The 24,447-nt window shown below is 41.6% G+C and overlaps 2 protein-coding genes across 3 annotated transcripts in view; one reads left to right on the top strand and one right to left on the bottom strand.

Moving 5' to 3' along the window:
* The first annotated feature begins 282 nt into the window (after positions 1–282).
* Positions 283–13,917, top strand: UBE2A (ubiquitin conjugating enzyme E2 A). The gene is made up of 6 exons (XM_036740144.1): positions 283–631; positions 768–848; positions 1,258–1,283; positions 8,282–8,371; positions 9,318–9,406; positions 9,684–13,917. The coding sequence occupies exons 1-6, from the start codon at positions 588–590 to the stop codon at positions 9,810–9,812; spliced, it is 459 nt and encodes a 152-aa protein (XP_036596039.1). The 5' UTR covers positions 283–587; the 3' UTR covers positions 9,813–13,917.
* Positions 13,918–14,133: 216 nt separating this feature from the next.
* Positions 14,134–24,447, bottom strand: part of NKRF (NFKB repressing factor) — a 17,094-nt gene continuing 6,780 nt past the window's right edge. For both annotated transcript variants that reach the window (XM_036740143.1, XM_036740142.1), the window contains exons 2-4: positions 23,595–23,725; positions 19,459–19,581; positions 14,134–16,454 (exon numbers count right to left, since the gene is read on the bottom strand). In XM_036740143.1, coding sequence (XP_036596038.1) covers positions 19,493–19,581; positions 23,595–23,725 — 220 coding nt within the window. In that variant the 3' untranslated portion in view covers positions 14,134–16,454; positions 19,459–19,492. The remainder of the gene's footprint in view (positions 16,455–19,458; positions 19,582–23,594; positions 23,726–24,447) is intronic.

Below are 24,447 nucleotides of genomic sequence, written 5' to 3'. Positions count from 1 at the left end.
GCGGGGCGGCTTGTTCCCCCCGAGAACGCCTTTCGCTGAATGGTACAGCCCCAGTGTTTCTGTGGGAGCGCCCTAGAGCAGGAGGTTGGCGGCAGCGGCGGGGAGGGGGGGGGGGATTGGTAGAGGACTAAAAACGTCCTTCCATAAAAGCACCTAGTATTGCCCCTCCTTCCCTTTCCCTGGAATTGCACTGTTAATTATTGCTCTTGTGAGCTTGCTCATCCCCCCCCCTTCTGGTGACTTCGAGCAGCTCTTGTCACCGCCTTCCACCCGTCCTCCCCCGCGCCTCAGTAGTGGTGCAGCCTCCTCCTCTTCTGTCTCCCCTCTGGGGCCACTAGGGTTGGTATCGGCCCTCCCTTCTCTGGGCCGGGGGCTCCTTCGTTTTAGTCGGAGTCCGACTCTGCGCCGGCTGCGTCTCTACTTAGTCCTCTTCCTCCTCCTCCTTCTCCTCCTTCTCCTCTTCCTCCTCCCCCTCCTCCCCCTGCCCCTCCTCCTCCTCTACAGCCGCCGCCTCATCCTCCTCCTCCTCCTCCTCCTGCCCGGCCGCTGGTCTATGCCCCACCCCTGAGCCCGCAGCACTCCGCGACATGTCCACCCCGGCTCGGCGGCGCCTCATGCGGGACTTCAAGAGGTAAGGAGGGGCAGCGCGGCTGATGGGGGGCGCGGGACGCGGGGCGGGGTCCCAGCCGGGGGCAAGGGTTTGCCCGGGCCGGGTCGGCCCGGGCCGGGCAGGGCAGGGCTGAGCTCCACTTGCGCTCGCTCCGCAGGCTGCAAGAGGACCCCCCTGCCGGGGTCAGCGGAGCCCCGTCGGAGAACAACATTATGGTGTGGAACGCGGTCATTTTCGGGTGAGTCCGCCGGGGGAGCCCTGGGGCGGGCGGGCGCGCGCACAGGCGAGCGGGAGGCGGGGGGAGGAGGAAGGGGCCCGGGAAACTGGCTGGAGCGGGACGGGACGGGACGGGATTGCCGGCCGGCCCGCCCTGGGTGCGGGGGGGCCCTCCTGATGGCCGCCCTGAGCCGGGGGCTGGAGTAGCCGCTGCCATGAGTGCCGCTGCCTGCGGGGCTGGGAAGGAAGCAGGAGCGGCGCGCTCGGGGCGGGAGGCCCGCGCCCGGCGACGCCAGCAGGGGCCTTCCCGGCTAAGGGGCGGGTGGGGGGCGAGGGGTGCGGGCGCGGGCAGCCGCGTGCCCTCCCAGGAGCAGGCGCTTCTTTCGAGGGCAGCCGGCACTGACTTCGCCTTGTTTCCCCCTCTCTTGCAGGCCCGAGGGGACCCCTTTTGAAGATGGTAAGAAGCGCTATCCTTCCTCCCTTTCAGAGCCGGCTGTTGAGCTGGGGAAGGAGTGGGTCCCCACGCAGCCAGCCCCGTCCCCCTCTTTCTTCTCTACCTCCTGCAGGCGAGAGTAAGCTGCCCTTGTATGGCAGGTTGTTCAGGCTGCTGACCACCTGACTCCAGTTTGGTACCTTTTATCGGGGCTTGTAAAGGGGGCACTAGAGCGCTGAACACAACTGTTTATTTTTGTCGTGTGGGTGCTGTATGGCTGGCCCTGCGGAAACCGGCCCCCTGGCCCGGGCTTTCAAACTCATTTCCACACCCGACGTGTTGTTAATGAAGTCATAGACTCTCAAAAGATAGTGGGGACCATAAAGGTTGCCGACCCCATTCATGCTCTCAACCACTGCCAGCAAAACCCCTTCTATTTGTCTTCACCTCTCTTCATCCCTGTGGTTTGAAGGACTGTCATTTCTAACACATCCTCATTCTCAGGGAGTAGATAGGATGCCTTTTTTCAAGTATTTGAAAGCCTCTCCAGAGGAAGCAGGATTAGGCTAATTCAGTTTGAACTCAGAGGAGGACAGCTAGGATCGATGGGAAAGGTTGCAAAGACACAAACTTTCTCACAATTACAGGGAGTCACAGGAAGCCTCCTCCTCATTGGAGATAGATTACAGAGGGAATTCCTGTGAGGGGCATGGGTTGGATTACATGGAGTGTGAGGATCCTTCCTACTCTGAAATTCCGGGATTTTTTTCCATTTTTGCCAGACTAAACTAAACATAGTTTGTGCCCAATTAAGGTAAAATACTAGGTGATCCCAAAAGTCTTAGTGCAGTTTTAAACTGTTGAAGATTTAATAATTACAGCGTTTGTTACATAAACCTTAAAAATAATTTCTGGTTGGTAGAATCCACCATCTTGGTACCTTTTCAAATCTTAAATTAGTTTTCATTTAACTCTGCACCTTGGTGGTGAAAGTATCTAGAACTAATATTATTGGGCACCTGAATATCTTAAGATTCTCCTTTCTCTACCCCTTGCCTCGGCAGGTGCTGTTTAGTGAAATAAAAGTACTAAAATAAAAAGAACTGATAGAGCATAAGAAGGCAGTTTGCAGAGGCAAGGTTGAGTGGATAGATAGATGGCCTCTAAGGCAAGATGACCTGGGTTCAACTCTGACCTCTACGGGGCCAGGCTGTGTGAACCTGGGTAGGTCTCTTAACCTCACTTAACCCCAGGGCATTGTAGATCAGAATTGGTAGAAGTAGTTTCTTCATTCAGAGATCCCTATACCAATAAAATCACAGGTCTGAAAAATCAGTTGAATGATTTCTTCTATAACAAGAGTTGTTACTTGTACCTAGATTTAATTTTTCACGAATAGATTTGTGTCTAGTTCTTTAAACTTAAGCTCTCTGTGCACATTAACAGTGTGTATTTGTTTTAGTAGCTGAGCTCTCCCAGCATTTGTTTTGGTTGGCTTCCCGTCTCATTTTCCTCAGAAAGCTTTCTGCTGGGCACAGCTTTATTGTACAGCAAGCACCGATGGTAGTTTAGCTGTTTCACAACTGTGTCTGACTTTGGGGGGTGGGGTTGGGGTGGGGGGGGGTGGAAAGAATCTCTTAGCTACTTGGACCTTACCTTAATAATGGCTATGTTTGTGATGATATGATAAGTGCGTACTGACCTCATTATTAGGTTTGAAAGGCACTGCCCATGTTGAATGTGTGTCTAATTTTTTTTCTATTTAACAATTAGTATCTTTATGTGTATACTGTACTTCTTCAGGTATTTAGGTTACTAACCACCTGTGGCTATCTATCTGACTGTCTATTTATGTGATCTTTTTACCAGTCTATGAATATTTATTTATCAGACAAAAGATTTACATAGAAAAGACTGACCTACCTACAGCATTATTACCTTTGGCCATTTTTAATGCATTATGGAAATAAGGAGCAATAGAAAATGTCTAAAATAGTTCTTAATCTACCCTTACAAACTTCAGAGCTTACAGGGTCTTACTGATCAGTCCTCGGAAGTTTCTGGAATGACCAGTTCCTAAAGAGAAGTGCAGTTTGAGCCCGAGGGTTGTTGAAGTTATTTTGAAGTGAGACTCATGGGGAGATAATGTGTCATTTAAATGAATGCAAAAATTAGACAATGCCTTGGATCATAATAAATTGGCACTAGACACACTGATATCTAGGAGAGGCTTTTGAGAGTTCTCTTCAATACCACTTGCATCAGTACGTTAACCTGCTGAAAATGGCTACATACAAAAGCAAAACATATCAAGAGCTGGAGGCTCATGCATTTCTAAATTTTTGTATAGGAGTAGCATTTAAAGGACTCTCAGTAAGCACAGCTCACATCTGAATAGTGCTTTTAAGGTTACTGAGTGCATTCCTCACAACAATCCTGGGAGGGAGGTAGAGTGAGGGATATTATCTCCATTTTACAGATGAGGGAACTGAGGCTCTGCTGAAAGGTAAAGTTTCTTGCCCAGGGCCACACAGCCAAGCATCTTACAGCATAATTCAAACCCAGGACTCCTGGCTGTAAGTTCTTAAGTATTCTAATGTACCATCTACTTCCCACCCCATTAGCTCTGCAACTACACTTTAAGAGAGTGGCTTTAGTACATCAAGGACCTCTTATCCATCCCATCATTGTGGCATAGACACTCCCTCCACCTGTGCAGATTGTAAATATACTCTAATTTAGGAGATTGTCTTGAGAGTTGTAGTAGTTTAAAAAGAAACCATCCTACCATCAGTCTGGTGGGAAGCCTCTCAGAGTCCTGGCTGCTCCTCTGTCCTCAGATGTATTCCATCTTTTCAGCTCAGGAGGACCTGCCAGAACTCACAGCTATGGTGGGCATTGAAGAATGGCTTTCCTAGGGAGGGAAAAATACCTTCTTATTTTAGAGACATGTTCCTAAGTTGTGTAGAAACCTTTTTAAAAACCTTCACCACTTTGAATGCACTAAGAGACTTCTCTAGTTAAGGGGACTTTAAATCTTTTTCTATGAAGTGAAGACTCTGAGTTGGAGTTTTTAGTCATCAGATTTCTCTAAAACAAGATTTGGTGTCTTTCCTTAATTGGTACTTTCTCACATTTTGGCCTTCTTGGAAGGCTTAACATAACTTAAACCAATACAGATCATGTGAAACTAAGACTTAATTCCCCAAAAGTTATTTAAAATTGAAACAAGGGGCAGCTAGGTGGCGCAGTGAGTAGAGCACCGGCCCTGGAGTCAGGAGGACCTGAGTTCAAATCCGGCCTCAGACACTTGACACATGTACTAGCTGTGTGACCTTGGGCAAGTCACTTAACCCCAATTGCCCTGCCAAAAAGCAAAAAAAAAAAAAAATAAAAAATAAAATAAAATTGAAACAAGCTAAATCTTTGAGGTTCTAAAGAAGTTAACATAAATATTTTCCATTTGCAAAGTGCTTTCCATATATTACTTGAATTGGGCGTTGCAATAATTCTGGCTATTAGGTACTGAAGATGTATAGGTTTTACAGGTGACTGCCCAAGGTTACATAGCTAGCAAGTATTAAGAGATGAGATTTGAACCCAGGTCTTCTGACTCCTAAGATGAGTGTGCCCTTGCCCCAAGTCTTTGAAGACATTATGAAATGTCTTGGCTTCAGTGACATGATATTTCCTCACACTGGTGTTCATTGCTCATCTGGTTGAATTAGTGCTACCGAGTTTTGGGAAGGAAGCTCAGTTCAAGATGATCTTATGAGTACCTAGTCACCACCTTGCAAAGAAGTTTGTATTTTTAGTGGCACCAGAGAAGAAGGAGCCTCTTAAATTGAGTATATTACAGAAGTTGGTGTTAAGTTCCTTTTCTAACCAGTAGGTAGAAAATTTAATCTGAGCCCTTTGGAATTGTTATTCATCTGTATTTTAGTACATATGTGATATAGACAGATTCCTGCTTTAGGATCTTAGAAAACTGAAATTTAATTAGGTTCTGAAATTAGAATTAGCATACCATTTTGGAAGGGATGGGAACTCTGAACTTTCTGAAGCCTCAAGCACTCATGCTGTTCTGTGTACTTAGAACGTCCCTGCTACTAAAGATGACCTTAAACTTTTTTTTCTATGTCCTCTAGATGTAGAAAGATCTAAAAGATCATTTGTGACCAAGTGGTAATAAAGAGTGTATTCCATGACATTTGATTTCTTTTTTCTTAAAAAAAAATGCTTCAAATATCTGTAATTTTGTTGGTGTGAATATTCCACTTCTTTCTTTCACTGACATAGTCTAACTCTTCTGTAACTGAAATGGCTGTCACGAGTTGCAGCAGAAAAATTCCTCAACTTGTGGCCATCATATATAGTACCCAAAGCCTATCCAGTTTGGTGCAGGACTCAAGCTTACACTCTAATGGCATAACCTTTGGGAACCCATGGGTATATCCAGACCATGCTAAGGATTTAGGGAAATATTATTACAATAGTAATAAAGGAATAATATAAAATGAGGCTGGGAAGGCAGGTTGGAGCCAGACTGGGGAAAGCTTGAAATGCCAGATGGAGCAGTTTCTATTTTATGTGAGGCATTTGGGAGCCAGTGAAGGCTGTTGGGCAGTTGATGATTGGTTTTCTTGGTGGCAGAGAAACTTAAGAAAACAGAACTTTGGAAAAAGGAAGAATTTCAGTCCAAGATAAGCTTTGAAAATTTATTTTTTAAATAGTTATTAGAATGACTTTTACAGATCCCACATTTGAGTAAAATCTGTTTTACCCTTGCCTGATGAATAGACCCCAGTCATTCTATCACTGATGCCCAATTTTTTAAAAGTCAGGTAGACTTCTCTCTATTTAAGAGTTGCCTCCTCTACCATGGTGCATGGATACCCACCAGATGCCCGTTCATTTGAGTATCAGTCTAAACAAAACTTAATTAGGAAGGCACATCTGTTGGAGTCATACCGGGCATTCCCAAACCAAATATGAATGATTTCTGGATGACCTCTGTCACTGACCCCCTTATTAGAATGAATAACAAAGATAACTGTTAATGATTTGAATGTTGAGGATTTTATATACTGAAGTACTATGTGACAGACTTGAAAGGAATGTACAAGGAATAGGTAGTTTTCAGACAGATGTTCAATAAAAATCTTCCATTAATAGTACTTATAGTGGGGGTTTATTTACAGAAACCATTAGTGTGTAAGAATACCACTTAGATATTTGATGTTGAATGCTTGGGTAGTGTATTTTTTCCTCTAAAATTTTAGGACATAAATTACAAAATATATTACAAAAAGGACTGTTGGTATAATTAGTGCTATGTTCAAATTCTCTAACTACTTGGGATTTTTTAAAAAATGCAATTTAGAGCCTAACTACTAGGAGTAGTTTGTATCTTTTGCTTGTTTTTGTTCCAGCCTGATTGTTAACTTTGTGTCAGTCTTAGACCTGTGTTTATCCATGGACAAGGACCAGACTTGGAAAGGGATATTGTTTTCTGGAATCTTAAGTGTTTCAGGAATTGTACTTCTAGTAGTCACTGTTTAACTAATGTTCCATATTGGAGAACTAAAGTTTCAAACTGAGAGTTTTATTAATTTTTTTACTTGAAATGAATCTTAAGTTTGGCTACAAAACATGTTGCCCACAAATTCCTGAGTGCAGCTTGGACCAGAGTAAAATGTAATTGGGAAGTATTTAACAAAATAAAGTACAATAAAACACAGATAATATTAATGTGCTATTTTCTACAGGGATCCTCATGTACAGCCTAAGGGTCCCTGTTTTCCCTTTGAGGTTGACACCACTGCTTTAAAGGACTTTACAACTCTCAGTTTTTGTTCCCTACTTTTGGTTTGAAAAAGAGAAAGCACTTAATGGACACAATATACTATTCTTGATGTTAGAGGGAGAAGCAAATAGAAATAACATCCTGGCCCTGAATATGACAGTGTGGAAGATAGTTATGTCTATTAGTGTATTGTAGTTTATGTACATACACACACAATACCCATAAGGATTATAAAATGTTATAGAACCAGATAGCTCCAATGCAAGAGACATTTGAACTCAGCCACAGAACGGGAATAGATTGACAAGTTGAGATGGGAGGAGAGGCATTACTGTAACAGGGAATAAGAATTGGGAAAAAAGCACAGGCTGTTTTGGGAGGAAGAAACAGGAATGGGAAGCATGGTACGGCTGGAGTACACAGTACACCTATGGGGAAAGGAGGAGAAAGTCAGAAGGGTAGAGCCATTTTATGGGGGGCCTTGAAGGTCAGGCTAAGGCAAGCAGACTTCATAGAGTAATTAGTCTTTTAGAGAATGGTTTTGTTCTATTTTAGGTTTAGTTATATCAAAGTTAGTAATTCTGAGCCCAAGTTGGACTGTTCTTAAGTTTGAATAAAACAGTTTAAGCCAGAGGTAGGGAATCTATACCTTAAGGACACATGTGGCCTTCTAGGTCCTTAAGTGCAGCCTTTTGACTGAATCCAACTTTTACAGTTCAATTTGGATTCAGTCAAAAGGCCACACCTAAGGACCTAGAAGGCCACATGTAGCCTTAGGGCCAAAGGTTCCCCACCCAATTTCAACATTTTAGAGTAGTAAAACAAAACTTGTGTTAAGAGAGTTATCACACAAAGTACCAAAATTGTACATTTGGAAATGGCTAAGTGGTGTCATCTCTTGAGATTTCATCTTGCCTGGTCTTTTCCTTCTCCATACATGTGTATGCATACACACACACACACACATAAATAATATACTTAGACATATATGTATCTGTTTTGCTTAATCCAAATTCTATTAGCTGTGATCATGGGCAAATCTCTTCACCTCCCTGAATCTGTAAAACAAGAATGGCCTTTGTACTCCCTACCTGCACACTGCTGAGGAAAGAGCTTTGCACCCCTAAAGCCGAATACTAATGTAAGTTACTATTAAGCAATCAATATTGAGCTGAAATGCTTGTAAATATGGTGGTTTAAACTTTTCTATCTACAGGCACATTTAAACTTACAATAGAATTCACAGAAGAATATCCAAACAAACCACCTACAGTAAGATTTGTCTCTAAAATGTTTCATCCAAATGGTAAGTGTACTGATCATTTTACCTGTCTTTCTTGTGGGAGGGTACTTATTTGTACAATGCATTCCAGTTGGTTTCACTTGCTTCCAGTTCAGTAAAATCGGAGTGTTTTGTTGAGGGGGGTGGGTAGGGGAAGTGAAATCACTTCTAGACCAGCAGTCTCAGACCCTAAGTTCTCCCTTAAAGGCCTTGAGCTTTTTGCAGGCCAAAAATCTTTCGGGGCATATTTGAGTCACTTCTTGGTGTTATCCCCAAAGTAAGAGCAGTTAAATGGCTCTTGGATGAGGCTTTCCTAGTAGTTGGGCAAGCTCCTTCTTAGGCACAGTGGGATTGATATTTATTCTCCATAAGCTGAGTCACAGTCCCTGCAGTTTGACTGTAGCTATGGCAACAACAGCAGAACAGTCAAGGGATTATTTTTTTTTGGTGGGGGGGGGGAGGTTAAATCAGGCAAAGGCCTGAAATGGCTTAAGAGCAACCCTTCTTTTTCAGAGCACCTCTGAAGCACAGCCAGCTTGACCTATAGCCATTTATTTTTGGTTTAAAAATGTTTTTAGATTTTGATCATCCTTTAAGGACATCTTGAAAGTTCTTAGTTCTTTATTCTTTTATCGTAATTATCAGTAGGCATATTTGAACATCATTTGCCCTTCTGGTCTTTTCCTTTTCTGAGAAAGGTGGATGGTATCTGCTTTCTCCTGGAGATAGAGATAAGATTCTTGTTTTCTCATACCTGACCAGCATCTCACAGCTTAGTCAAACATCCCACATGAGGGTGGCCTTCTAGAATCACAGAGGAGCTGAGCTGTGATAAAATGCTGAGTTTGTTGACCAAGGTCACACATTTGAGTGCCTGTTAACATGGTCAATTAAAGAACTACACCCAACTTTGTATACACTGTCAAAATCAGTGGGTACAGTATGTATACTGATACAGCTATGCTTTTAGTCTATGCAGATGGTAGTATATGCCTGGATATACTTCAGAATCGTTGGAGTCCAACCTATGATGTTTCCTCCATTTTGACATCCATACAGGTGAATTTTTCTAGTTTCACTAAAGTCTATTGAGCATTTGTATAAATAATTTAGTTTAATGTTCTAAGGGAAGGGGAAATTATAGCTGAATTTTTCTTGCTTAATTCTGATGTTTACAAATTACATTAAGGCCCAGGCCACTAGAAAATATTCTGCTGGAATTGTTGAGAGACTAGACGCCTTTCCTGTCTAGGCACTCGAGCTGTAGTTCATAGTTTAGCTTTATTTTGAAATTTTTTTAAATGTTGGCAAGTTGAACCTTTATTTTTTTTTTTAGTCTTTATTGGATGAGCCTAATCCCAACAGTCCAGCAAACAGCCAGGCTGCTCAGCTATACCAGGAGAACAAGCGAGAATATGAAAAGCGAGTTTCGGCAATAGTAGAACAGAGCTGGCGTGATTGTTGACCCAGGACGATACAAACGAACAGTCTGGTCATAAGGAAAAAATTCTGTCTGTCCCCTGCCTTCTTTTCCCATTAGCATCATTACTTTTATTTTGTTGAAAACAAAACAGCTATGATGCTGTTGCCACCCTTCCTTGCTGAAGCTTTCTTTCTTCCCTCCCCTTCTGACATCCAAGAACACCTACTACAAAGTCAAATGTATTGTACTTGGGTTACTTGTAAAAGAATTACTAATACTGAATTCCTTTTCTGTGGTACTTCATCTCCAATTTTAGGATAGTATCGTACGTTAAATGTACTTTCCACTAAGCTTTTAAAATGATAATGGTTATACAAAGGGGTACTTAATTATGTAGCCTGATAACATATTTCTATGCACACATGCACATTTAAAAAAAAATGAATTGATTAAAGTGATGGAAAATTAGTCCAGGCTGGTCTTAGGAGCATGAGTTTAAAGCACTTACTCTACCTACAGAATGTTCTCACTTAGAATGGAAAAACTTGATTCCCTGTAAAATGATCCATTTATAAAGTTAGTCTGGGCTGTTCCTAGGAGATGGTAGGTTAATGACAGGAAGGAAAATGTTATTAAATAGGAATATTGCTTAAAAAAGAAAAACACAAATCCCACCCACTCACATTTTCAGGTATTAACTAGAGCTATAACTGTGGTCTAGTAACTAGGTATGACGTTGAAGGGAAGATCTGTAGATTTTGAGGCAGCGAAGTAAAGAAACTCCCACTCTGGTTTTTACGCTGGTGAGAACCAGAGATCCATTATTGATTTTGGAGGAATGAAGCTGTCCCTATGGTTTTTTTCTCTGTCTCTCTTTGGAGTTTAAATTACCCAAGGAACGAAGTACCTCTTGGCAAAAAGCATCTTGCTTCACACTGGCCCAGTCCAGAGCTACATACGAAGTAGTATGTTTTAGTCCCTTTAGATTCATGAGAGCCTCCCTCTTTTTGGTTCAAAGTCCAGACACCTTCAGGCTAAGGCTGTCCGGACTTTTTGATCAATGATAACCTTTATCATGACAGTGTGGGGCACGGCTTCTAAATGTTCTGTTTACGTCCATTGTCATCTTTCATGCAGCTCAGTCTGTTCAAGTAATTTTGCACAAGTAGCCCATGTAAAAAGTGTACATTTTCCCAGAAATTGTAAATAAAAAGTAACCTTAAATTTACAGGCAAGTTCTCCCAGTTCTATTTTTTTAGCTTAATATGACTTAACAGTGGCCTAGTGATCAGAAAGTTAGCAGAGTCTTGGTACCTTCCCAAGAGCCCAGTTATTGCTTACAATCAATACCAACATCAAAATGTGACATTTCTTTTGGAAAGGGGAAATTATTATAGAGATTTTTAAAAAATAATGTGGACAGACGAATCTTAGAGAATGTAAGCTGTCAGCATAAAAATATATTAGGTGGGGAGAGAGTGTGTAAAATCAATCTGCTAGGCTAAAAATGCAAGCAAACTCTAATCTTACATAAAGCTGGGACAACAGGGACATTATTCCAGGAAAGTAAGACTTTTTTCTTCAGTCTATCTTGTGTTCCTTTGGTGGACACTGCCACTAAAGTACATATGGATTCTCAAAGGTCTTGGTGCAGTTTTAAGCTTTAATTGCTTAACATACTAAGTTTTATTTTCACAATCATAGGCATAAATGCCATCATTTCAGTGAAACTGAAGGCCTGGAGAGTTGTCTGGAAACCATGAGACAAGGCCCCAGCGCCTCTAAGAAGCCATATAAACAGATAGGTGGCATAGTGCCTAGAGCACTGGGCTTGGAATCAGGGAGACTCATCTTCTGGAGTCCAAATCTGGCCTCAGACACTTGCTGGCTGTGAGACCCTGGGCAAGTCACTTAACCCTGGTTGCCTCAGTTTTCTCATTGGTAAAATGAGCTGGAGAAGGAAACTGCAAACCATTCCAGTTATCTTTGCCAAGAAAACCCCAAATGGGGTCACAGAGGGTAGGACACAACTGAAAAAACGACTGAACAAACAATAAGGGTTATCGGAGGCCTACTCTATATACCCTTTGAGAGAGTGGCAGCTGGTAAGTTATACATCCTTCATACTATACGTGATAGGACTGTAGTGTTGCTACAGAAACTTGCTTTTCACTTTAAATACTTAAATATGAAAAAAAAGGTCGTAAGGAAGTTTGAGAAATCTACATATGCCAGGAAGCAAGTTGCCTTTTGCTGCCTTTATTTACATCAAAAAGCCAAGATCAATCGATCACCAGCTTCACAGCCACAAACTAATTCCAGATATTCTCTTGCATATGAAAATTTGGGGTGGGCCTGGAGGAGAATGTCAGTAATAATAAGTGTGGTGGCACATGGGCAAAAATCATGATTTAGGGTGAGGCACAGCTCTGAAATATTACAAACAAATGAAGTTAATAGCAACTAATGCTTTTGTAACTCTTAAGTATTTTGGTGGCTGCTGCTGATAGTCAGATTTGGTGGAAAATTAGGACCCTTCCTCATTGCAAACTGTATTTGCGCCATACTACTACTAAAAATAATTTCTCACATTTCTGTAGTGCTTTCCTCACAGCCCCTGAGTGATGTAGGGAAGGTGTAATCTGATTTTCAGCCCCATTTTGTAGGGGACCAAACAAATTCAGATGTCAAGAGGGTCACAAGCAGCACCTCCTACTTCCAAGATGAGCGTTCATTAGACTGAGCTCCTAGAGGGCAGGAACTGGCTTTTGCTTCTTTTTGTAGCTCCGGTGATTTAGCACAGTCAGTACCTGGCACATGATAGGCGCTTAATATTAAGTGGTTTCTTTTTCTTTTTTGTTTTTGGAGGGGGGAAGGCAGGGCAATTGGGGTTAAGTGACTTGCCTAAGGTCACACAGCTAGTCAGTGTGTCAAGTGGTGAGGTCGGATTTGAACTCAGGTCCTCCTGACTCCGTACTCTATTCACTGCACCACCTAGCTGCCCCTATTAAGTGGTTTCTTTTACACCAATCAGAGAAGAGGGAAGAGATCAATAGCCAAGATGTTTCATTTAGCTTAAAAGCAGAGTTGGAATAATTGCTGTTACCTTTCCTGTTCCTAATTCCTAGCATCTTAAAGCTCAAAGCAACAAATCAGGACTACCTTCCTGTCCTAGAACATTGGGACACAGAGGAAAAACTCAAAAGTTGTTTCTTCTAAATTCCCAGACACTTTGATTCAGAAACCCAACATTTTAGCAAAAAGGCAAAAACAGAAACTTGTTCTACTCACTGAACAAACACAACTACAAGATGCCTTTAAGATTCTTAGCCATGGCATTAAGGAATAATGTTCACTAGCTTTCTACAGAAAATACAGAAGCCAATCCTGCTCTTAGCAAATAGTGAAACTCACTTTTGTTTTCTTCCTATCAGAAAGGGTAGAAGGGGGGGAGATCAGATCCTCTGGAAGGGCGGTAGTTAGTTAGGACGAGGACCACACAGGACATGGTAGGTATGAATAGTAACTGAATATATTCATCTGCAAAAAAAAGTAAAAAAAAAAAAAAAAGTAAAAACAACCTAAAATGGAGTAGCAACTTTTGACAAAGCACGAAAAGTTAGCTAGATACACAACAGTCTTACACTAAAGACCATTATGGTGCTATTTTAGATTGACACCTAGTCGTTCTGAATGATACTTCACCTCTGTTATTCAAATTACGTGGTTAAGATTACAACATGTAATGAGTCCAAAAAAGAAAAAAAAGCAAGTTTCAATAATGGCCTGGATACATCGCCTCAACCCAAAGAGAAAATTCTGTGATGGATACTTCCAAGGATAAATGGTCATTCTGGTCCAACTTGTTCAAGTGTTATGCTATCTTAATGCTTCAAAGACCACCTGTCCACCATTTCCCAGGTGAGCTCCTGCTGTTTTTTTATGGTATTTACCACTCAGAAAACATTCCTTCAGCAATATGTGAAAGATAAAAGGCTGGAGATACGGTACAAATTGATCTTTTAAGGAAGGGGTGTCCATTTGCTTCATGGTTATCTGTGAATATGTAATAAGTACAAATAATTCAACTTTACTTTCTTGAACTTTGATTTTTAGCATATTAAAAAATCCTTTCTATGGTTCTCAAGTGCCGTTTTCCTGTAAAATGTCAATTCTCAAAGACTTACTTATTTGTAAACTTAAGAGGTTCAGCAACTGCCTCATTCTAGAAAATATGGTGACTAGGTTAAATTATCTGCATTATTGGCTGATGCTTTTTTATACAAAGTATATGTTTACTCTTGAAAAAGAAATTAAAATCTTTTAAAGTACCTTAGCACAAAGTACAAGCTGAAATGCAAAATGTTGTTGACAGTTGTAGTTTTATTGTAGTTGATATCATTAACACATTTACTCCAAATCACTTTGCTCTTTAAACAAATTAAAAATTCTTTTGGGGCAAAATACACAAGGTATACTTTAAAGGGGAAGGGGTACATTTGGGTGTATTTTTGTTATCACATGATCACATCACGATATAAAACAACTAGTAACATCAATGACGTCAAGGACAATGTTGTCTTCTGGACTATATACTAGTACAACTTGAACAGGAGCCTTCCTACAAAAGCAGAAGTAAAAAGAGCAAAGTTTTACAACACTTTAGAATGAATATTTTTTTCTACAACCAGAAAATGCAACATTTCTTTCTAATGCATGTCACAAAATGTTAGCAAGTGTTTACATGATCATTTTGGTCTCAATCTGCTTGAGGCATAACAAGTTCATAATGTCCAACGTGGCCTTCCTGTTTGAGCTGATCTAATAAATCTTCCTTACGCCTTTTTCTACCTACCACCAAATATCTTTCACGGCCTATTCCATGAGATTTGCTCCTAAGACCATACTTCTGGGCAATTTGATGTATTTGTTTCCGTTCATCATTGGTAAGCTCTGTAGAAAAAGTTAAATCAGTGTGGCTCTCTGACCGGGCATAATTTCTGATGATCTGTTCAATATCTTTCTTGGCAATTTTATTTCCTCTCTCTACATCAAGCCCAAGCCCTTCCCGCTTATGCTGTTCTTTGACTGAGATGGGTTCACGGATACCCTCCCCACATTTCCCTAACCCACCCCCCGTCCAACCCATTTTCCTTAAGAGCCGATTCCCAATGTTATCCTCTTTGATTTCTTGTTTATAAGCTTCTTCTGCTGAGCGACCTCGAATCTCATTTCTTGAGATCACATCCTCGATGGTACCTTTCTTCAGATTGTTAATGACAGTTGGCTGTGTCTTTTTAAGGATTTTCACAGCTTCTTCTGCAGCCGCATGCTTGACAAATTTTTTCACCCCAACTGCTTCTGTAATGAATTCATTCTCCAGAATCACCTTGCATTTCCACCTTGAGTCTGTCAGCCTTTCAAAAACATATTTGACAGTCATTTTGTTGAACTGGGCTGTATCATTTAGTGTGCAGACAGGGTTTGAAGAGTTCTCATAAATTACAAGATCCTTTAAATCTTTGTTTCCAGATCCCTTAGGTGAATAGCCTACTGTTTGAACCTGTGTAGCTTGGACAACTGGGGTATCAGATTGTGTTTTTTGAAGAATTTTCAATGCTTTAGAAGCAGCTGCATGTTTGCTTACTTTTTTGCTTCCATAACCTTCAGCTAAGCAGTGCCCTTGCAAAAACACCTGACAGCGCCATGTACGATTTGGCATCATCTCATGCTTGTATTCAATTGCCATTTTGTTGAATGAGGCGGAATTGTTTAGGATTCCAATAGCATCATTTGCATTTTCTATGAGGACAAAATTGGTCCAATGTTTGGAACTGGAAGCAGAGTCTGACTGCTCTGCTCCATTCTTCACAGAGAGATCTTCTGGGGCTTTTAGGGCTGGAGGAAAATCATATGATGATATGCCAATCTGACACACCACTAGGTCATCTTGATAAATATGTTTGAATTTCCTCTTAATTACTCTAACCTCAACAGATTTTTGCAAGAGCTTTATGGCCTGCTCAGTAGCTCGATCCCTAGAACCATTTTTGCTGCCAGCATAACCGGTAGTCAGATAGATACTCTGGCATCTAACTTCACAAGCAAAGCCATCAATTAAAAGTTTTTTACTTCTGGGGATGTCAACAGGGGGGATTTCTTTTAAAGAAGCATATATATACTCGGGATTTGTCTTACATGCCTGAATGCAACGAGTTAACATATATGTATAATTAATTTTATCAGCTCCAAGATTCATCCCTGAAAGGCTCTTGCAAATAACTGCAGAAAGTTTTTCAATAAACTGTTGCTTCCCAGTCACCTCTGATTCTGAAAATTTTACTGAGGGGGAAGACACAGCAGCTGACTGAGAGGATGGAGGACAATGGGATGTACCACTTAGGGGAGGGTTCACACTATCTGATAACATGCTGGTTGTTGCAGTCTGGTTAGTGAGAGCACAACTTGTTTTGGAATACTGGGACTTTTGATCTTGGGAACTGTTGTTAACATCATCTTGGTAGGTGTCTAACGGCGTGATGGTAGAGTCTGCTTGCTGTGTTTGAGTGTCTGAAGGATCTTCCATTCTTTCATCTTTAATACTACTAGCTACAAAGTGTACAGGTTCAAAACGAGGTTTCACCTGGAGTCTGGAAGCAGCTTGCTTTTTGGGAGGGATTTGACCTACGGAATGAGTGAAATTTATAGTTAAAGAAAAGAAGAATTTCAAATATCATTCCCCAAACACCATACTACTGTTAGTTGGGATTCAAAATAGAATCTAAAATAACTTATTTAAAGTTTTTCAACTTTTAACACATTTTTGGATTAAGAGATGGATGTTTCATTAATAGACTATTCAAAAAAGGTCTTTAGTTTCAGAGGTGACTACTTGGCTTACCTCCAGGAAAATGGTAATATAGTGTTGCACATGTCAATTTAATTTTCCTGTGTAGGGGAATGCAACAAGACAGAAAGGAAAAAAACAACACTGATCTAAAAAGGCATTTATCAGTATGGAATAGAATAAAAATGTCTACCCAAATTAAAGAAAATCTCACTATACCCCAGCTGCTAAATAAACCACTCCCATCATCTCAACCCAGGCAGTACTAAGAAACATAGACTATCAGAAGCTGGTAGGAACCCTTTACCAACCCATACCTCTTTAGCAGCCCAAACCATAGGCCTTCTAGATTCTGCTTTGTATTATATGACAGCAGTGGCAAAGTACAAAAAAAAAATCCAATTTCCAAACCCTGTTTGATCTTAAAAAAATGTCATGGCCTACTGTCCTCCAATTCAGAATCTAGACCACCAAACATGACAGTTCATAGTTCCAATTAAGAGTCCTGTACAAGGAGGGCAATGAAAGGAACACTAGACTGGATGTTAAGAGACCTGGATTCTGGTCGAGGACTCTGTCATTAGGCTTAACGGCATAACCCTTATTGGGCAAATGAGAGGGCTGGACTAAATCGTTTCTAAGGGTTCTTCCAGTTTTGACATTCTATGACTACCATGTTTATATATAAGTAGAATTTAATGGTGAGGCCTGGAGGGGGTAAACATAATATAGCCAAGATAACAAATGGCTGTGAAAGGGTAACAAAAGATGCACTATTGATATATATTGGGTCTTAATACTACACACCTCCAGAAGCCAATGAAATAAAGACAACTGTGTAACATGTACCCAATCATGTAGAAGGAATGTTAAAGAAGAAAGGAGACACCCAGTGGTTATTCACTGGTATAAATAATTATAATGTAAAAATTGGAGTTCTTCATCTCTAGACTAGGAAGGTGATATTACAGAAGGGAAGGCCATTCATTCAGGCATAGAGGGAGACAACATCTGGTCTATAAAAAGGAACTTGTGAGACTCATCTGCCTGGGCTGAGAGGAATGAGGTGACCCCCTCCCCCGCAAGAGCAAGACTTCTTTAAATCCAGGTGGGAGTACAGAGTTAACATGAGAAGATGGAGTGTACCCTACGTTTTGGGTCATTTTACAGGGAAAAGTATTCATTTTTCATGTTTGATCTCTGTCATGTTGGTTAATGAAGGACTATCACTTGATATAAGTTCAGTATACAATAAGTCTGATCTATGTGCCTCCAAATCAATGAAATACAAATTCCTTTTTTTAGACTTTGAAGGTGCCATAGTTTTTTTGATCTGAGTCTTTCTACCACCAATTTAGATTATAACCCCTTCCGGCCTTCTCATTTCTGGTTTTCTCCCAAATCCTCCAGAGAGGAGCATTCAAGATGCACTACAATGTTTTTTTCTTAATCACTCTCATGATTTTCTATTACCATATTTTACCTGTATATTCTGCACACATGTGGAATAAACTTGCGTTGATTAACTTTTCCGGAGACCTTAGGATGTTTAGAACAATCTAAATGTCCCAAGACTGTATCAGATTATTGAACCACCGATTGGCTGCAAATGGGAAAACTGTGTATAGCTTATGTATGACTAACTCTTGGGCAAAAATCTGTCTCCAGTATCCTTGTTCTCTGCTTAGCCCCCAACCCTTAGTGGCAGCTTTGCCCTTTCCCAACACATTCCCTAAAATCGCTCCAACGGATCATCATTTCGTTCTTTCAGGGTATACACTGTCACCCCACATGAGGGGCAGGGCAGGGGACTGGATCTGCTCCAGTTCCTGGAAGCCTATTCCTTGGAGCTGTTAGAAGCAAAATAGCATGTGTTTCATCATGTTCAACTTCTTCCAGCCTATGGCTCGCCCAACCTGAGCACAGTTCCACCAGGCTGGCCCCCTCTTCTCCCCAACTTGAATCATTCCCTTTTGCCTCTGATGAAGACTCCAAGATGCTGGTAATTCAGAGTCCAGTAGAGAGGCAGCTTGGTGGAGTGGAAAGAACGCTGGCCTTAGGAGTCAGAAGAGAACTGGGTTTGAATCCTGCCTCTGACATTTACTAGCTGTGTGACCTTGGGAAAGTCACTTAGCCTCTCTAAGCCTCAGTTTCCTCACCTGTAAAATGGGAACAATATCACCCAAAGTAATGTAAAAGTCAACATCAAAAAGCAAAGCAAAAGAACCACCTTGGGTCAAATGTTAACAGACAATATTGGTATTATATCATCGAAGTTATAGGCTATCACCTTTCTGTCAATAGCTACAAAAGTGCGAAGTGATGAGATTTACCAGTTGTTTAATTGTTTGGGGGGGGGGGAGTATGGTGGATATACTTTGCAGGGGAATTTGGGTATTTATGGAAAATTATATTAAATAAATATCCGCAGTACCTACCTCACAGGATGGTTGTATATATCAAATGCAGTAATGTACATTAAGTGCTTTTCTACACCTTTAGTGTGATCTAGGAATGTTGGCTCTTATCACCATCCTTTGTCTCGGTTTTCTTCGTAACATTCACCCATCTTGGTGGCTGTGCCTCAGCATCCCCACCCCCAACCCCCAACCCCCCCAGCCTTGTGGTCTATATTCTCCTCCAAGGCCACAAACCAAGAGTAGGGAAGGCCTTGGGCCGGGGCACAGCAGGACTGCCAGGAGCCCCACTGCTGAATGGCAGTCTAACTTCACCAAGATTTATCACCTACTATGAGTACAGTAGTGTGCTAGGTGGTAATGGGGACACAAAAAACCAGACATAGTCACTTGGCTGTGACAGAAATACAAACATTATATATACCCTATGCAGGTCACTGCAAAATTCTCCCTATTCTTCATTCTTGCTGGGTGCTCGCTGGCAGTGAGATCCTCAGTTCTTTGTCCTTCTTGCTAGTAGCACGTCCTGGAGAAGTGCTGGGGCAAGCTGATTGGGGTGGGGGGGGGAAGGGGAGGGAGGGAGGGAAGGAGTAAGGTGGGGAGGGAGGGAGGGAAAGGGAATCTTCAACTCTTGAGTTGTCATTCCCCTTCTCACTTCATTAGCACACACACCCAACTTCCCCTGCATCAGATTTGCCTTCCACATCTGTCCACTCACATGGCCACCACCCTAGTTCAGGCCCCAATATTCCCTCCGCATGCATTACTGTAATGGCCTCCAGTCTTTCCCCACTCCAATCAATTCTCCACATGGCTGCCCAACTGATATTCCTAAATCACAGTTCCGACCATGAGACTTTCTCAAGATGCTCACATGGCTCCCTCTTCCTCGAATCAGTATTTAAAGCCCCTCACAATCTGGCTCTGACCTATCTTTCCAGAATGATTCCACATGCCTCCCCACCCAACATTCTGGCCATCCCAGCTTACTTACTGTTCCATGTACATGACACTCTGTGGCATGCCCCTACACCTGGAATGCTCTCCTCCTTCCTCATCTCCACCTTTGGGCAACTTCAAGGCTCAACTCCAAGAGGCCTTTTTTGATTCCCTTCGTTGTTCTTGTCCCTTTCCTCCAATTATTTTGTTATTTAATCTGTGTATTTTTCATATTTACTTATCTGTGTACATGTTTGTTTTTCCCAAGTAGAATGGAAGTTACTTGAGGGCAAGAAAGATTTCACTTATGTATTCCCAGTGACACATAAAGAGCTTAATAAATACCTGCTGAATCCTGCCCTCAAGGAGCTTGCCAAAGGAGAGAAGATGTACACAAATACCTATAATGTGAACTAAAATGTATACTATCAGAGCCATACAAATAAAATGTCATATGGCAGTTAAGAAGAGGGAAAGACTGTTTCTGGCTGAGGACATCTCTAGTAGGCACCCAGAAATTTGGGTACAGCCACATGCGTTGCACACACACAAATCAAGGGGCCATTGTCACTAACCCTAAGAAAACTTAAAAGGGACAGGTTTGTCCATCAATATTCAAGTAGTTTTTTCACTTAGGTTGTTGCGACCTAAAACAGACAACCATTTGACTGGCACATCCAACAGGATGGGATTAAACGGTTAAGATGATCTTATTATATTAACTTTATTAGGCTCAGGCAAAGAGATCCAGACTCCCATTCAAAATTTTATTGGCATTTTTCCAAAGTAAAGAAGTTGTAATATTTGAGACCGTGTGACCCCAATTCTCTCCTTTGACGCTTCCTATCTTATTTAACCAAGGGTCTGGGTGGGATGGTGGCAATAGAATGTCTACATTTTACAATTTCGTAAAGAAAAAACAAGCAGTCTTAAGTCAAATATCAATGGGAAAAATCTGACAGAATTTTTTCCAGGTATCAACAAATTGACCTTCACAGACATACTTTTGTCAACCTCCTATAGCATCTAGTGGGTCCAGTGTCCAAGTTTCTGACCATCACTAATTCATCAAAATGTGGAAGGTAAAGAATCAATCTGTGGTGTTGTTTAAAGAGCTGGAAAAGAGATCCCTTCATTTTCGCAGATGAAGAAATTTTCGGCCCAGAAAGGCTACAGAGCTTCCCCAAGGCCACACAGCTAGTCTTGGCTCTGGTTCTTTCCATTCAAGCATCTGTTAAACTCCTATTATATGCAAGATATTGGAAGAGGCCAAAGTCCCAGTTCTCAAGGAGCCCAGAGTTTACTGGGGTGATAAACCGATCAGTACAACATAAAGCAGGGAGCCAAGAAGATCCAAATGTTCTTTCCTTCTTCAAATTATTCTAGAGCTAAATTTTTGGTTAATACATTTACCCTAATTCTCCTATTCCAGGGCTATGTAGGTAATACGGGTTTGTTGGTTAGGGGCAAATTTCCCATCCAGAGACCCTATGTAGTTCTGCATTTTCATAGCAACTTGCAGGCTAAAGAAGTAGGTTCATTTTCAAGAGCTCTAGGCTGTTGTGTTTTTAAAAATCAGCAGGGTCAGTTACTGGGAGCTGCTAAGTTTGTCCATTTAAATGGCTTTTCAGAAATCGAGATGAGTAATTTTCATCTCCCGGTTGTTTGGCCAGTCTTACTGGGTAAGTAGGACTTAATACTACATCCGCACACTCAAATGGCTTTTTTTTTCTATGAAAGAAAGCTAAAAAACTACAGATGTTAAGCATTTTAATATTGCAGATTGTAATTTCACTTACCTGCTGATTTTTAAATAGGCTAGGTTGAAAGCAAGCTGCACCAATGATTTATACAAGTGGTATAAAAACAGCGTCAAGAGTGTATGTGTATCAAAGATGGGCTGGTCTAAGGAGAATGAGACACAATAGATGGAGAGAATCCCATGGCTATATTGGTATCCTTGAGAGATTAAGAGAACCAGAAGATGGCTTCCAGTGAGTGCATTGGCTAAATTAAATTCTCCTGGGAGGACACAGACAAGAACTTCACAGAAGAGGTTACAATCTATGTACTTTTTGTTGGGGGTAGCACCAAATCAATGAGATCAAAGGTCCACCCAAAGGGAAAGTGAGGAACATTTGTTTTCTTTATCACTTATAATTAATCATAATGAAGAAAATGGTTTTCTAATAGAATTCTTAAGAGAAAATTGCCAATTTCTAACCCCTGCCTTAGAATCTGTTTTCAGGAACGACCTTGGTCCTGGACCCATCCACACAGAAATAGAATCCATTTTATTTTTAGGAGAAAAAAGAATAATATGACTGGATTAGGAAAATGAGGGTGCCAAAGTTAAAAGTACAGGAGAACTTGCTGCCAAGATCTCTATCTCTAGATATAGGTATATACTATATTACACTTTACATATGTGCACGAATGCTGATTACCTCATCTATGCAAGGCACTGTGCTGGGTCAGGGGCTGAGTGGTGTAGAGATACAAAAATGCTAGACCAGACCCGTATTTAAGGAAATGACCATCGAGTGAGGGAGACAGCCTACACATATAGAGAGATCATTTTAAGAAGTGTACGAAGGAGATAGAAATCAAATGCTCTTCAAGTCCAGACGCAGGAGCTATGACATATATCAGGCTAGGCAGATCAGAGCAGGGCAAGCAACAATTGGACACATGAGAGGACCAGCAGGTGGGCCTGCGTGGAAGGAGCAGCATAGGGAGTGCCTGTTTGAGGAATGGGCAGTACTTCAGCTTGAATAGAACCAAAGATGTGAAAAGCAATTTGAGCAAAAGGGGAGTAGAGAAAGATAAGGCTGGAAAAGGAGCCTGGGGTCAGATCCGTTCAGAGGATCATGAATGCCAGGCTAAAGAGTTTGGACTCAACTGAACAGGCAGAAGGTCTTTGAGCAGTTAAGTGATTAGAGTGGTCCATTAGGAAGATGAATCTGGCAGTGATGGACAGCCTGGTCTGGAGGGGGTCAGGCACAGAGAGAAGTTAGGGAAAAGCTACTGCAATTATCTAGGCAAGAAGTAATGCGGTCTTGACCTAAGGTGGCAGCAGTGGGAAAGCCCCCTGAAGCCAGGAATCTTGTCATACCTAAACTTGGTATTCCCTAGCCCAGCCCAGCCCAGCCCAGCACAGTGCTCTGCCCAGACTAGTGCCCGAATGAAGGGCCCCGGTCACACGCTAAAATGCAAGAGCATCAACAGAGTGAATGTGTGAGTGTGTGAGTGAGAGTGAGTGTGAGTGTATGTGTGAGTGAGTGTGAGTGTGTGTGTGTGTGTGTGTTAGAGATCATGAGCAAACTCCATCTTAGGGGATCTGGTTTAAGTATGGCATAATTTTTATTTATAAAAGTGGATCCCATTCCGTGGGCCTCAGTGATGTCTAAGATACTTATTTTAATGTTCTATTAAGTGCCCATTCTCCATAAAACTGTTAATAAATGAAAGGATAACAACTAACAGAACTCTCAGATCCTAAGTTTGAAAGTAATCATTTTTTAAACTTACAAGAATTAAGTATCACCCTCATTTTACCAAATGAAGCAGAGACCTCAGGTTTCTTCAGATCACACATCGAGGAAAAGGAAATATACTCACCAGCACAAGGCGAGGGGGGACGTTTTTGAGCTTTGGGAGCATTAGGCAATACCAGTTCATGTGAAGGCATCTCCCCAATATCAATACCTTCAGCCATCTTGAAAATTTTTTCCATCAACTGTGGGCTATACCTATGTTTGAAGTAATAAAAGATGATGTTAAAACATGTAAGAATTAAACTAGCTCCAAAACTTCTAAATGGGCTCTGCCCATTATGAGCTGTTATACCCCACATATGGAAAACTATGGAGAGGGTTTCCAAAATGGCCATGGCTACTTTGGCTCTAAGGACAAGGGATACGAGTTTTGGTTTTGACTCATAATTGCTTCCCACTCTTACCTTGGGGTCCCATGATTGATCATGGAACCAATGCTGCCATTTGGGGAGAATTTTTTAAAATAGATGGCAAGCGCAGGTGCTGAATCTGAATGAGGGTGAGAACTTTTCATTTCTGGCATAGTATGCTCCTCAGACCCAACAGCCCCTTTTCCAAGCAAAGCAAAGAAGTCAGTACACAAATAAGCCTGCAACCATCCCTTAGAGCTTACCAAGAATTTGCTCAGGTCTACCTACTCTGTTTCTGAATAGCTCTTCCCAAAGTTAAAAGGAATAGGACCCTTGTCTGCTTAAGTCCTCTCCCTGACACCTCCAAACCTCACTGTCTACCCTAGAGCTCCCAATCTGGTAAAGTCCATCCTCTTTACTAGGCTGTTATTGGTTCCCCTGTGCCAGGCATCATCAGGGTGGTTCTGGGTAACCCCCCCCCCCAAACTAATGTTTCTGGCTTTTCCAGAAAAAAAAGTTTTGACACAAACCCACCAGCACTGCCTACTGGCAGCTATTGGGGTGGCA

Source organism: Trichosurus vulpecula, chromosome X (assembly GCF_011100635.1).
Source record: "Trichosurus vulpecula isolate mTriVul1 chromosome X, mTriVul1.pri, whole genome shotgun sequence".
NCBI lineage: Eukaryota > Metazoa > Chordata > Mammalia > Diprotodontia > Phalangeridae > Trichosurus > Trichosurus vulpecula.
The sequence above is the reverse complement of the archived record's forward strand: the minus strand, read 5'-3'. Positions and strand labels throughout refer to the sequence as shown.